At 42.7% G+C, this 12947-nt stretch overlaps 1 protein-coding gene across 2 annotated transcripts in view; it reads right to left on the bottom strand.

Annotated features, from left to right (window-relative positions):
- Positions 1-12947, bottom strand: part of PSD3 (pleckstrin and Sec7 domain containing 3) — a 142198-nt gene that overhangs the window by 10610 nt on the left and 118641 nt on the right. The window contains exon 17 of one of the 2 annotated variants that reach the window (XM_083882986.1): positions 1025-1092. The exons of the other annotated variant lie outside the window; for it this stretch is intronic. Coding sequence (XP_083739112.1) covers positions 1051-1092 — 42 coding nt within the window. The 3' untranslated portion in view covers positions 1025-1050. Of the gene's footprint in view, positions 1-1024; positions 1093-12947 lie in introns of those variants that run through there. 2 annotated transcript variants of the gene reach the window in all.

Here is a 12947-nt window from a genome sequence, read left to right as displayed (position 1 = left end):
ATCCTGAGAGATGAGAAGTTTCACAGTTTCATAGGGGAACCCTTAACACCCATTTATTTCTAAACTGGGCACCTAAACCCATTAACTATTATAGAAGAATTCCACAACACTATACAGTATCAAAAGCAAACAGGCCATTAAGGAAGGAACTGTCTGCAGGAAAAGCATGGGAGTTCCTGTATGTTCCAGATTGGGTGTTTAGACATGAGTGTTGACAGGACACACAGTTCTGAAAGATCTCTTGCTGGCTTTCCATGCCCTCCACAAGGAGCTCAAGAGCATTTCTGTTATACCAGATGAGAGCAGGGGAAATACTAAGAAATTAAAAAAGAGTTTTCAGCCCCAATACATACCTCATTAGATACAAAATATAAAGGAAGAATGCTCTTGGCAGCTACTTACAAGACAGCAAGTTAAAGGCAAAAGGGGACAGGTATTCCCATAGGTCTGTATCATAAGCAGTGAGATGTGAAAGAAAAAAATCTTCAGACAGAAGACCATCATTGTGCTACAGAAGTAACCAGACTGTTGTGAAAATTCAGGAAAGAACAGCATAAATTGGTTAATTTTGCAATAGGACATAAACTACCATTCATCCCTAGTGTACAGTTAGGAAAAGACAGTATTACACAAATTATGAAACATATTGCTAGTCTTGATCTATTTTAAATTTTCTTCATTATTACTCAAATTAAATGCAAGCTAAGAAGTTCAAGAAATATTTTTAATATGTTTTTGCCTCAGGAAGGTCACTTGCTGTGGGAGAATTTATTCTAATGGGGTTGATCAGTATCTAACACACAATGTTAGAACAATCTACCATTTTACATTCTGCAGCTCTCTTTCAGCCATCAGGTTCTCACCATAACCAAATTGACCCCAGACAACTTCCTATATTGTGGATAAAACACAGTTTAAGCCTTAAAGCTACTTGAAGCAAGCAATCCCTGTCTTAAAGCAAGTAATCCCAAATCCTACCTTCAGTTTAGGTATCATGTTCAATATTGAGATTGTAAAATTCTCTGGAGTAATTCTGTCTCATATCTTTTCTCAGAGGCATCCCCTGCAGGTCTTGGTTATGGACATTTCAGTCTGCAGGAAGGAACAGATGTGGCTTTTCAGTGAACACTGGGTATTTTTTTTTCTAGTGAGCTGTTGAAGAATTTGTGGCCCTCAGGAACTGAAATACATTCATACAGTCCTAAAAAGGTGCTGAAAGACTATATGACATGACCCTGGAAGGAGACAGGATAGCATAGGGCAAATTTTAATTTCAAACCTAATCTTAAAGACCTCGGTCACTAAACCCCCAACACAGGGGCATCAAGTAATGTTCATTATGGACAAAAGATTTTGTACCACTTTCTCCCACTCTAGGGCCACAAACACTATCAAGATAGGTGAAACACTTTGCTATATCTGTTTCCTCCCTTGGGTCTTTGATCTGTCAAACTCTGTGGAAGACACATGGAGCTCCACAGCACTACACAGCTGAGGTTCTTGGCCAACTGGTATTTCTAGGAGCAGAGCAATCACAGTGATATTCAATGTGCATTCTTGCACTGCTCTGAAAACACACAGCTCTTTGCCAAACACAGCCATGGCAACTCCTTAGCAATAGCAATATGGCCTCAGAACGACTTACTCCTGAGCTGGAGGAGAAAAACCCTTGAAACCTAGTCCAAAGGAACTCCTTTGCTCATGGAGTGATTTGATAAGAAGTTGTGTCTGTGATTTTGTGGTCAAGAAAACTAGACCTCGTGGACATTGAAAAACTGTTTCACTATGTGTCTATAATGTGAAAATAGTAGAAAGAGGATCCCGGTTCCAGACAGAGCCTCCAATTTCCAGCATAGCACAACCAGCAGTATCTGGCACAACTCAGGTCAATGCCAGTGCTTACTAACAGGCTATAAATGGAAGAAAAGATTTTTGGAGTTCATTGACTAGAGGTACAAAAAAACCCCAAGGCCCTTCTCTGTGGTGTATCCTGACCAGCTTCTTCTTTCTTCTAATGTAGAAATACCCATTGGCTGCAAATCCAATAGTCACAGTGTCTTTCAGGGACACAATGTTAGAACAATTTGTCATTTTCTGCTGCTGGGTGGTTTCTTTTTTAATTTTCAGGACTCAAGAGAGGTCCTAAGGAGATGTGTATTCTGGACATATCAAAGAGCAGAACAGGCTCCCAGCCAAGTCTGAGTAGGAGACATCATGTGTTTTGTGCTGCTGCTGCTCCCTCAGGACTCTCTTAATCAAAGGAAAAGGCCCATCCACCGAAGACTGACCAGTGAGATCTGGAGCCAAGAGCATTATGGCCACAGGTGGAGGAGCTGGATTCCCCAGCTGTAGACAAAAAAAATGGGCATGACATAGAATATGGAAAATATGAGCCATGGGGGCTAATTTCCTCGTAACTCCTCCAAGATCAGAGAACAAAAATATGCAAGAAAAAAATCATAATGTATATCAAAGGGCTAGCTTTGGTAAGCTGTACCTTGCAATCAATAGTCTGTGAATCCTGTGGGCCCACAGGTGCCATATCCAGTCTGCCTATTTTGAGCGGAGGGTTTGGACACCTTAGGAATATCTAAAATGTTGCTGGGTACATGTGTTTAGGAATCTGAATCACCCTAAAATTTTCTTTGAGAGTCAGCAACCAAAAATGGTGAAGTGACTACATAAGAAGACAGTCTGAATTCACTTGGGAGAACGTCCCACAGCTTGTCATACATCACTTTCCAAGAAGAATAGACTCCAATGCTTTGCCACAATTTAAAAATAAAACATGAAAATGTAATGTAAGTAGGCTCTCTACAAATAATATACAATGGAATCAAAAATCATTTAATTCACAGTGAACATCACCTGATGCTAATTATATTCGTCACTCAGGAGTCTTCATTCTGGAACAAAGGAATATTATGAAACAAACTGAAAGGTATTTGATAACAGTCATCTGATAAGGAAATGTATTCCCCATGCCTTGCTCTTGCTGCACAGCTGATGTTCAAGGGCCAAAATCATCACCTCTTGTTAGCAATTGGAGGCAAGAGGTAGAACCTAAAACCTTTCAGATACAGGTAAAGAGAAAAAGGTCCTAAAATCACTGTCTCTGTTCTCAGGAATTCCTGATGCTTTCCACATTAGGTTCCCCTTCCAGATAAGCCACACTCCTACTCCATCAAGACCAAGTGTGGCATCTCACTAGGATAGATCAAAGCTCCCAGTGGCACAGGAGAGATTATGTAAGACCTAGTCCATTAGAGCTATTTGAACTCTTGAAAGAGGAGATATGCACCACAACAAGCCGTTCCTAATCAGAAAATAGGGACAGCATGTAGTAGGAGAAGACCAGTGTAGAGCCAGGAATGGCCTGTCTGCCTTTATCATGGGCAGATTGCATGATATGCAATCAATATTCCATATTTGCCCAATATTCCATATTTATGTCAGCTGCCATGCACAGTTCAGAAAATAGTGGTCTACCTGCTGTGCAAAGAAAGGCAGAGTCATCCTGATTACTGGAGGTAAAGCACTGGCATGTGGTGCTGTGCAGTGTTCCAGAGCCAAATTGGACCTGGTTCTCATTCAGATGCTCAACATTTTTGTGCACTGTCCTCTGGCAGAAGGTGAATTACACAGTCTCCCATCAGCATGCTCAGAGGACAACACATGCGCATGTGCAATGTGCACATCCCAACGTGCCAATGGTGACATAGAAATGGATAGTTAGCCCTTTGCTTGAGACAGGAGTCCAGGGTGATCTAGGCCATGTCACATATCCTATCCATTTCAGGACATATCCATGTCCTCTCATGAACAGCCAAAGAATATCTGCTTATAAATCTAATCTAGTGGTGTCGAGTTCTCTGAGTTCTCCAGGAGACTCCTTGCCCCTAAAGAAATAAGAGACACTGAAGTTTACCCTGGAGTCATGTATGTATCTGTGTAATTTTTCCTGGATGCGAGACAACATTGAAGGCAGTTCGCACTTAGACTTCCAATTGCCTTTGTGCTGCTTGCCTTTCTCCTCATACACCACCCCTCTTCCAGTAGCCTGTAGGGAGTCAACTCCTGTGATGACACCATAGCCATCTCTAGCCTGCCAATCTGTCTTTCCTGGAGTGCTGGTTCTTAGCAAAGCTGCATTTGCAGTGCCAGAAACTGTCAACATCCACTTGGAAAAATCTCTCCAGTCTTATTATTACAAAGAGATTATTTCCCATGTGCTATATTTGCAGGACAGGAAATGGTTATCCATTGGGAGAAAGATGGCAAGGCCACATTTTTGTCAATCTGTGTAATGGAGTGACATAACATGATTGCAATTGCTGACAACCCAGCACAAGATGGAGTTGCAATTGCCAGTGGTAAGGCTCCATTGATCAGACTGCATCAGCACACCACTGCAGAAGTGGCAAGATTATGAACTGCTGTTCTATCATATCATAGTCATGTGACCTTGTTCACAAATTTACCATGTTACGGCATAAAAGTACCTAGTTCTTTTGCTCCTGTAATTTCAGCAGGGAAGCGCTAACACAGCTTCATTTCTCTTGGGGATAGAAACCAGACTGATTTCCAGCCAAAATTTACATGCTGGATTTGGAAGCTGTTGCAATGTTGGGAAGGGCCGTGATTTTCCAACTACTTCTTAAGGCTTGGCCAAATGTATTGCTGAACTTTTGGGCATTTAAGAGAGTAAGCAATGCCACCTACTGGCAACAAAAAGGAAAACCTAACTACTCCAGTGGGTTGGTGAGATGGAAAGATCATAAAGGCTGTCACTGTTCTTCAGATGGTCTTTTGCAGCTGAAAGCGAGGTGGAGCCAAACAGGAGCTTTTCTCCTCCCAAGTGTTACTCGGTTAAGCTCAGTAGGAAACATTTAGGAGTTGAGTCACTTGCTTTCACCATTTGAGAATGAATAATGAGTAAAGCATCTACAGCTTGGTGTTGATGTGGAGCCTGCATGCCACCGAGACAGTCCCTGAACTTCCCCGGAAGGTGAACATGCAATGATTAGGTGAAATTACACACTTGCCTAGCAATATTTGTGGATGAGTGCAAACTGGGTGTAGGAGAAGTCTCTGAGGAAGGCAAGAATCTCATACAGTTTCAGGGATCAGGACTTCAAGGAGCAGAACTTCATTTCAGAAGGAGAAGTCATAAATGGAAATTTTAGGCTATGTCTCAAACACTTAATGGCTTGGTGGATGGGCAGGTGAGTAATTCCACTCTCATAATAACACGGATGCAGAGAGATTTGCAAATAATAGGCTTAGATCACACAAGTAGAAATAACAAAGCCTGTAACTAAACTACAGGATATCCCAGAGGCAACCACCACTGTTTTTGTGGGTTCCCCCATCCTGTGTCCAGCTGTTAGGTGCACTGAGGCAAACACTTACACAAGAATTAGTGCATCAGTGGAGAACATTTCCAAGGTGCTGATTATTTCCCAGTCCTGCTCACTCCGACGTCCAAGAAGCAGAGGATTCAAAACCCCAAGAGACCACTGCCAGGAGCCAAGCCAGAGAGCAAAGCTGAGTGCCAGTACTGAAGAAGTCCTGCGAGGGCAGACTCCCTACTTTTCACTCAGCAGTGGCCATGCTGCTTTTCCATGACCCTGTTAAAGGCAGCTCTGACCATTTTGTCAGCCCCTATTCTTGCAAGCACAAGTAGTGGCCACAGACATCCACTTCAGAGCCAGCCTTATGCTCCTGGCTGCGCTCAAGAAGGACTTTCCCCCTGGTTGGCCAAAGTTTCCTTTCCCCACCCTCCTTTATGCCCATGGCATGGACAGTCAAGTTGTAGCAGGGATATACACAAAGCCAGTATGTGAGCCCAGGACAAGAACAGGTCCTGCATTCCTATCTTTGACTCACTGGCTGAGTGAAAGCACACAAATATTTGTCCAGTTCCTGATGCAAAAAAAAAAAAGAGTGTTAGATCTAGAAAAGGGTGTTCTTCTTTGCCTATTTCCCATCTTCCAGGAGATGCTGCTCTGTCTCCTCAGTACATTATCACGAAACTGGGCTTTCGATAGGTGTATTAAAACAAGGGATACTGGTGCTGCAGAACCTTACCCTCTGACTATGCCCCATGCTCAAAGAGAGACAGGCAGCACCATGCAGTTTGCAGAGATCTCAGACAACTGGAGACACACTGGGAAATGGGTTGCAATGACCCCAGGTCTGTGACCAGACTGCTGCAGAGGTGACACACAGAGCACAGCAGTACCTGGACTCAGTGATCTTAGATCTCAGTGATCTTAGAGGCTTTTTCCAACCCTAATGATCCTGTGATTCTATTTATGCTAGCTTCCAAGAAGATCTACCTGGTTTTGTCCCTCTCAGTCAGAGGCTTATCAGCACTGGCCACAGCATGCCAGAATTCCTTACTCCCCAGAAATCCTTCTGGGTGGCCACCATTCTTCCAGTGCTTTCAGGTCCCATTGCCTTTTGTTACTGTGACTAGTGGGGGTGACATTGTCAGATCTGCCTAAATATCAAGACTAAGGCAGCAGCCAATGATGATGTACTACCACCAACAGGGTCTTTTTTTCCTGAAGGTTTCCATATGGTGAGCACTGGGAGTTCGCAGCCTGAACAGCTCTGCTTATGAAACCTACAATCATAAACCTGTAAGGATTGCTCCATCTTTTATGTTGGCTTCCCTGCCCCATACCCTCCTTGTCCACTTCTGTGGCCTGGCCAATTGTACAGCTAGAATAACCAATAAAAGTGCTGCTGGGTCCATGGAAAATCCTTCTTGTTGCATTTTGGACATACAGAAGATCAAGCCTTATGGTATTTTGCTAACGGTTGCTGGCATCCACATGCAACAGGAAAAAACCCTGAGGTGTCGCAAGTAGTGAACTCACAAACACATACAGCAAAATAAAGCACCGAGCTGTGACAATGAGGTGGTACCATAGAAGCAAAGTAGAGCAGCATGTGGTACATGAGACCCTACCAGCTGCTGTCAGTCCTTGCAGCTGGTGTATCTTTGGCTATAGGTGTACATTCTGCTCTCTTTCCTGAAAAATTAATGATAAAATTAAAACACCCATATTTCATAGATATAGGTTTTCTTCTTCCAGTACCCTGGCTGGATCCTGCCTAGTGTTTTTTCATAATTTTTCTGCCTATCTGTAATAGGAGAAATTAATAGTTGAGCAATGAAGTAAAAATGGCCCCAAGGAAAAAGAGAGGAACACTGAGACATCTCAATGACTAAAAAGACAGAGTAAAACATCTGAGGTCGCATCATTTTACACAGTGCAGTGTCTTCACATTGTACTACAGATATAGTTTAATAAACTGAACATTCAGTCAAGTGCATACAGATAGTTCGTTGTTGCTGAATTCCCTGTTCAGCTCTTGTGAATATTTCGTGATACTAAACCCTACACAAGTTAATAAATTAGAGGAGATTACAATTAATTGCTTTTTAAATGGCTGAGATTGAAGACATCTTTATAGAAGCATTCACCTTCTCCCCTGCCACCTGTTCCTGAAATAATTAGTTGCAAAGGAAAAAAAATAAACAAGCAAACAAAAGATATAAATTCTGAAAGAGTACAAGTCACAAATTTGCTAAGACTTTTTTATTTTCACACCAGCTTCAGTTCAAATTCATTTAAGCAAAGGCTAAAATTACATTGAAGCCAAAGGAGTTGAAGTCATGCAGAATCAGCAGCCAGAATCACTGGAATAAAATAACTTATCCATGACATGAAGTGGATTTAGCTAGTGGTTTAGATGGATTCATTTTCCTTCTCTGCCATATTATTTTCTTCATGGGCTAACACTCTTGGACATAATAGGATGTGTACCTCACAGCATAGTTGTTTTAATGCTACTTCAAGTCATTGGTGGTGCAAGATGAACTGTGCCTAAATGTACTGCTTCATTTCCAGTCCAATAACACCTTTCCAGGAGATGGACTGGGCATGTGACTATAGAAATGTCTTGAGTCACCTAAACCTAAACTAAAACCATATCATACAGAGAGTACAGATTAGAAGGGTGTTTGCACACTGCCACGATAGGAAACAAAGTAGTATGGTAGTAGAGAAAACCTGTATGCATATATTTTGTAGTGATTGGGAATGGGTCTACGGCCGAGCCTCATCCCTAATAGGCTACAACTGTGTAGGACAGGTGAACAATATTGAAGGTAAAGAAACATGGAATGCTGAGGTGTACCTGACCAATCACAGAAGGGTAGATAAGTATGCATCACCCATGGAGAGACTAAAAATCATCACATAGACACCAAAAATCATGCATGTAGAGACCTCTCCAGACCAAACTGGCAAGTAATCCAGCCTTTACAAACAGCCAAGCATGGGCTCATACTGATTGTTTCACCACCACATATTCTTCCTGAATTTGGGAAAAAAATTCAGTTATGGTGCAAGAACAAGATCTACATACCTCAGTTCTTTGGAAAAAAAAAACAAGGATTAATTAGTTCAACACAATGCCAGCAGAAATAATATCACCCACATATTTTCACTGCTGAGAGCAAGAAGAAGCTCAGGGTCATCCATCTGGAGCAAATTCACCCACAGACCATTGTGGAGTCCAGAAAAAAATGCAATGTTCTATTCTGGCTATCAGCACCAACTACTAAGGGAAGATTTTTTTGCCTCTGTAAAGTCTCTGCAGAGAGGCATGTTGTGTCTCTGCACCCCATGTGAAGGAAACCAAAGGTGTAGTAACCGTCTGAGAACACTGTCCTTTAATGCCAATGAGCAGGAACATTGAGAAAACCAGAATGGCCATTTGAGGCTAAAATAAGAGCAGATGCCTGGTAGTGGGAAAAAGTGAGAGCTCAATCTGTTTAGCTCTTCGAGAAATAATTAAATAGGCCATGACTGCACTGCAGAAGCACCTCTGTAGGACAGAAAATTCTGGATCCTGACAGGCTGTTTAATCAAGCAGAGAAAGGTACTACAGGAACCAACAGCTGGAAATTGAAGTCAGATACTTACAATGGTTTTAGCAATATTTGGAAAATTAAGACAAAATTAACCATTTGAGAGAGGTAACAAGAGCAGCAAATTTAGACCCCTTCTGGGAGTGCAAAGCTTGCTTTGGCTTATCCATTGTACTGACATACACACTATTGAGGCAATACAGGCAGTGTAGTCCAAGTCTAAATGGTATCACAGCACCTCCACTGCACCTTCCCCAACTTTGATTTCCTTCACATTAGGCACCACTGGAAGTGAGTGAGGGTGGACTGTTCAGTAGCACCATTACCAGGAAGCTTCTGTTTAGCCATTACAGCCCACTGTAGCAGTTTTCAATTATAGCATGCTATCTTCCTTAGGGAAATTTTATTGATTTGTTTTCTCTCTTCCTATTTTAAAATGACAGAACACCACCTGAAGCCCTGGAATCTTACCCGTTTGTTTTTTTTTCCTCACGGCTCTTGCGATGCTTTCCATGCTTCTGCTCTTAGGAGAGCAAACCTTTCCCAGTTCAGCCCTAACAAGTGAGAGAAGGACACCTTCAGCTAATTTACATCGAAGTGAGCATTTGTCAGACTAAAGAATAAAGGTCTTACTGTGCAAAATGTTTCCTGTGGCAGCAATAATCAATAGTTGCTTGATGGATTGCCTGCCAGGAGTCTTTCAGGCACATCATTTCAGCTGCTAGACTTTCTGCTTGCTCACTGCTTAACAAAATAAATAGACATGAATCATGGTATTTAACATAAAGCTCCAACTCAGAATCAAAGCTGTTTAAAATGCACAGTGGTTTGCCCCACTCCATCCTTCCCTTCACTCACAAACCATGTTAGTCCCAGCTTCTCTGGAACAGGCACAAAGCTTGAATGATAACCTCTTCACCAAGGACCAAGGACTGCCTTTTCTTCTGCAATCAGTGATTCCATTCTCTATACAGCATTCCATTCCTCTTTGCCTTCTGAAACAGGAGCCATTTGGAGAGAAAATAATGGAGATATATGCCTGTGTGGCTAAATGGGAGGCTGATATTTCACATATGGCTTTCTTTAGCTGCTGTGATGCAACGGCACAAACTGTTCCCTCTGCTCCTGCAACCCATTGTGCTACAAATCTGTGTGAAAACTCCCATCACTGAACTGTCCCCATGTGCAACTGCATCAGATTTCAAAATATAAGAAGCAACAAAGAGCCAATTTTTTCAGAAGGAATTGGCTTCCCAGTAATAATGAATAAGTGTTTGGATCTCCAGAAATTCCTATTTCTATTCAGAAATATAGTTTGTTTCAGATTTTTCTTAATCTGACTTTTAAATGGATAATGCTTTTCTTGAAACCTTGTACGCCTACAGTCCACTAATACCCTCAGAAAAGGTGAATAATGATAGCATCAACTTTTTTTGGCCGAAGAGCAACATCCAGCTTCATCTAGCAAGTTCTTCCTCCTCTTTTATCTTGCCAAGCCCATCAACACCCTGTGGCACAATTTGATCAGGTGGGAAGCTTGAAGTGATGTAGGATGTACATTCAGGTTCTGAGTAATGACTCATGTCTCACTGGCACCAACACCAGCAAAAGACTTCCAGGCCATGGACTGGGGCAACGGATGGAGATGCCAGTGTTTCTCCCATCCAGTTCTTGCTTGACCTTGCCCCTGCACTTTTTGTAAGCCTCCCCTTCCGCTCCCTTATCCTCTGACAGCCAGAAAACTCATCATGCTCCTCTGATCCAGATTTCTTCACAGCGCTGAGTTTTGGTTCTTGCTCACTGCTCAATACTTCAGCCCATTCTGCCTTTCAAGCCCTCTCATGGCAGATTTCCGTGGCCACTCTCCCAGAGCACCACCATCCCTTGGACTGCTACCAGGGGTTTTGTACTCTGTCAGGGCATTTTAAGCTCTGCTCTAGTCTATTTAAGGGGCTCCTGCCTTTTCCTCTCCCTCCCCATGCGCATTGATGGCTGCAGTCACCAATCCCTCATCCCTTCTATGCCAAACAGGCCCACGCAGCCACCCAGAAGTGAGGTGAGCTCTTCATCTACCTCTGGGGAGTATTGCTCACTACTGCTCTGAGCCCTCTGACTCCTCCAGCAGCACTGGCAGAGCAGCACAGGCAAGTGCCAGGCAGGGTACTTGTTCTGTGAATCGTGCAGATCACACAATCCCCTCCCTGTTTGGCAGCTGAACATGGTGGAGATTTCCCAGTTCTATGCAGTTCAGAGCAGCCAGGAGGGTGCCAGAAGTGGGAAAGCTAACGGGGAGAAATTTAGGTGCTGAATGTTGGAGCATCAAAAAGGATGAACCCCAATAATCTGGGCTCAGATGAGAGCAGATGTCTGAGCAGATGTCAGCCAGGAGGGTGCCACAAGTGGGAAAGCTAACAGGGAGAAATTTAGGTGCTGAATGCTGGAGCATCAAAAAGGATGAACCCCAATAATCTGGGCTCAGATGAGAGCAGATGTCTGAGCAAGACAGCATTGCAGCTGTGCCCCCAGAGTCCAGGAACTGGAAAACCCACAAGAGAATGATGAAGAGTGAATTTGGCAGGAAAGAGGTGCTGCACCCTGTTGCAGCTCAGGATTTTGGACAACAGCACTACATGCTGGCATCCTGTGGGGCATAAGAAGTACACAAAACCTGGATGTTCCTGGGACCATGCATACTTAGTGGCAGGGGCAATGTCATTGTGGAAAGTCAGGAGGAAATCTGACTTTGACAAGTTGCTGGGTTACAGACATAGCTCAAGTGTACAAAGCAAGATGGACTTTCAGCTTGAAAGCTCTTCCTTTACAACTCCACTTCACCATCCTCCACCTACAAAGAGGCAGCCCAAGGATGTACATGGAAAGCCAGTAAGAACATAGCACTGGGAGATATCGGAACGATGCATTGTCATCCTGCTGGGTGAAGTTCTTGTCTTATTTTTGACAATGCTACAAATACGGTACGGCTACATGGTGCATGAAGAGCACAGCATGGCACCTCTTTTTCAAGTGAAAACCAGTTTAACTAGGCACAAGGTGGGTCCCTTGAGAAATTTCCATTCAGGCTTTCCAAGCTCAAATGTGTGGGAACTACAGAGTGATGTTTTCTGCAGCAGCCGTTGCAAAAGCTGGGACTGCACTAAAGCACACGGTGCAGTCAGTCAGGTAATCTGCTGTCATCATGCAATGACAGATAAGTGCCAGTAATAATAACCCTATCCAGTGCTTTGCAGACTGATTAGTGCTGGCTCTATCACATTATCAACAAGGTCATTCCTAGCCATAGCATCAGGGATTATTTTTTATTTGCATCAACCAAGGAAAAATCATGTATTCAAAACACTTTGTTATAGTTTTGGAAAATCTTTCAGTTTCCAGTATCCTTGTCCCTCCTCTTCAGCTTAATTGTCACCTGATGTATTCATGTTTAATAATTTCTGTGTTAGCAAATTCTTTAAATTATACATAAAGAATTCAAAAACAAACAGAGAAGAACTTGAATATTTCATATTGAAACTAAATGCTTTATGATTGCTTACAGAGTGAAATTAATAAGATGTGCCAATGCTGTATAATTTACGCTGTGCTTAAGTAGAAAAACAGAAAGGCTCTAGGACTTAGCTCTATTGGAAGTTGTGCTTTCCTTTTCTCATCTGGCAGGATGGAAGTCCTAGGGCAGAACTTCTAGGGCAGAGCTAACCTCTACCCTCAATCAAAAGAGCTCCTATTTTTGTTTATTGTGAATAAAACCAGCTTTACGAACAGTTAACAGTAACAATCATCTGATCACAGGTAAATAGCCAGTGTTTCTTTTTCTATGTTTTTCTCTCTTTCCTAAATATTTTGTCTGCTAATCTTCATGCTCTGCAGCCAGTCAGTGTGCCCTGACCCAAGTAAAATTTCATGGCAAAAAGTCCAATAAACCTCCACCCTCTGAATTTCAGTTTGGGCATAAATCTTTGGAACAAATCCATGGTCTGGA

The sequence above is a fragment of the Zosterops lateralis genome (genome assembly GCF_965231275.1).
Source record: "Zosterops lateralis genome assembly, chromosome: Z".
NCBI classification, from domain to species: domain Eukaryota; kingdom Metazoa; phylum Chordata; class Aves; order Passeriformes; family Zosteropidae; genus Zosterops; species Zosterops lateralis.
This window is presented reverse-complemented; position numbering and strand designations above follow the sequence as displayed.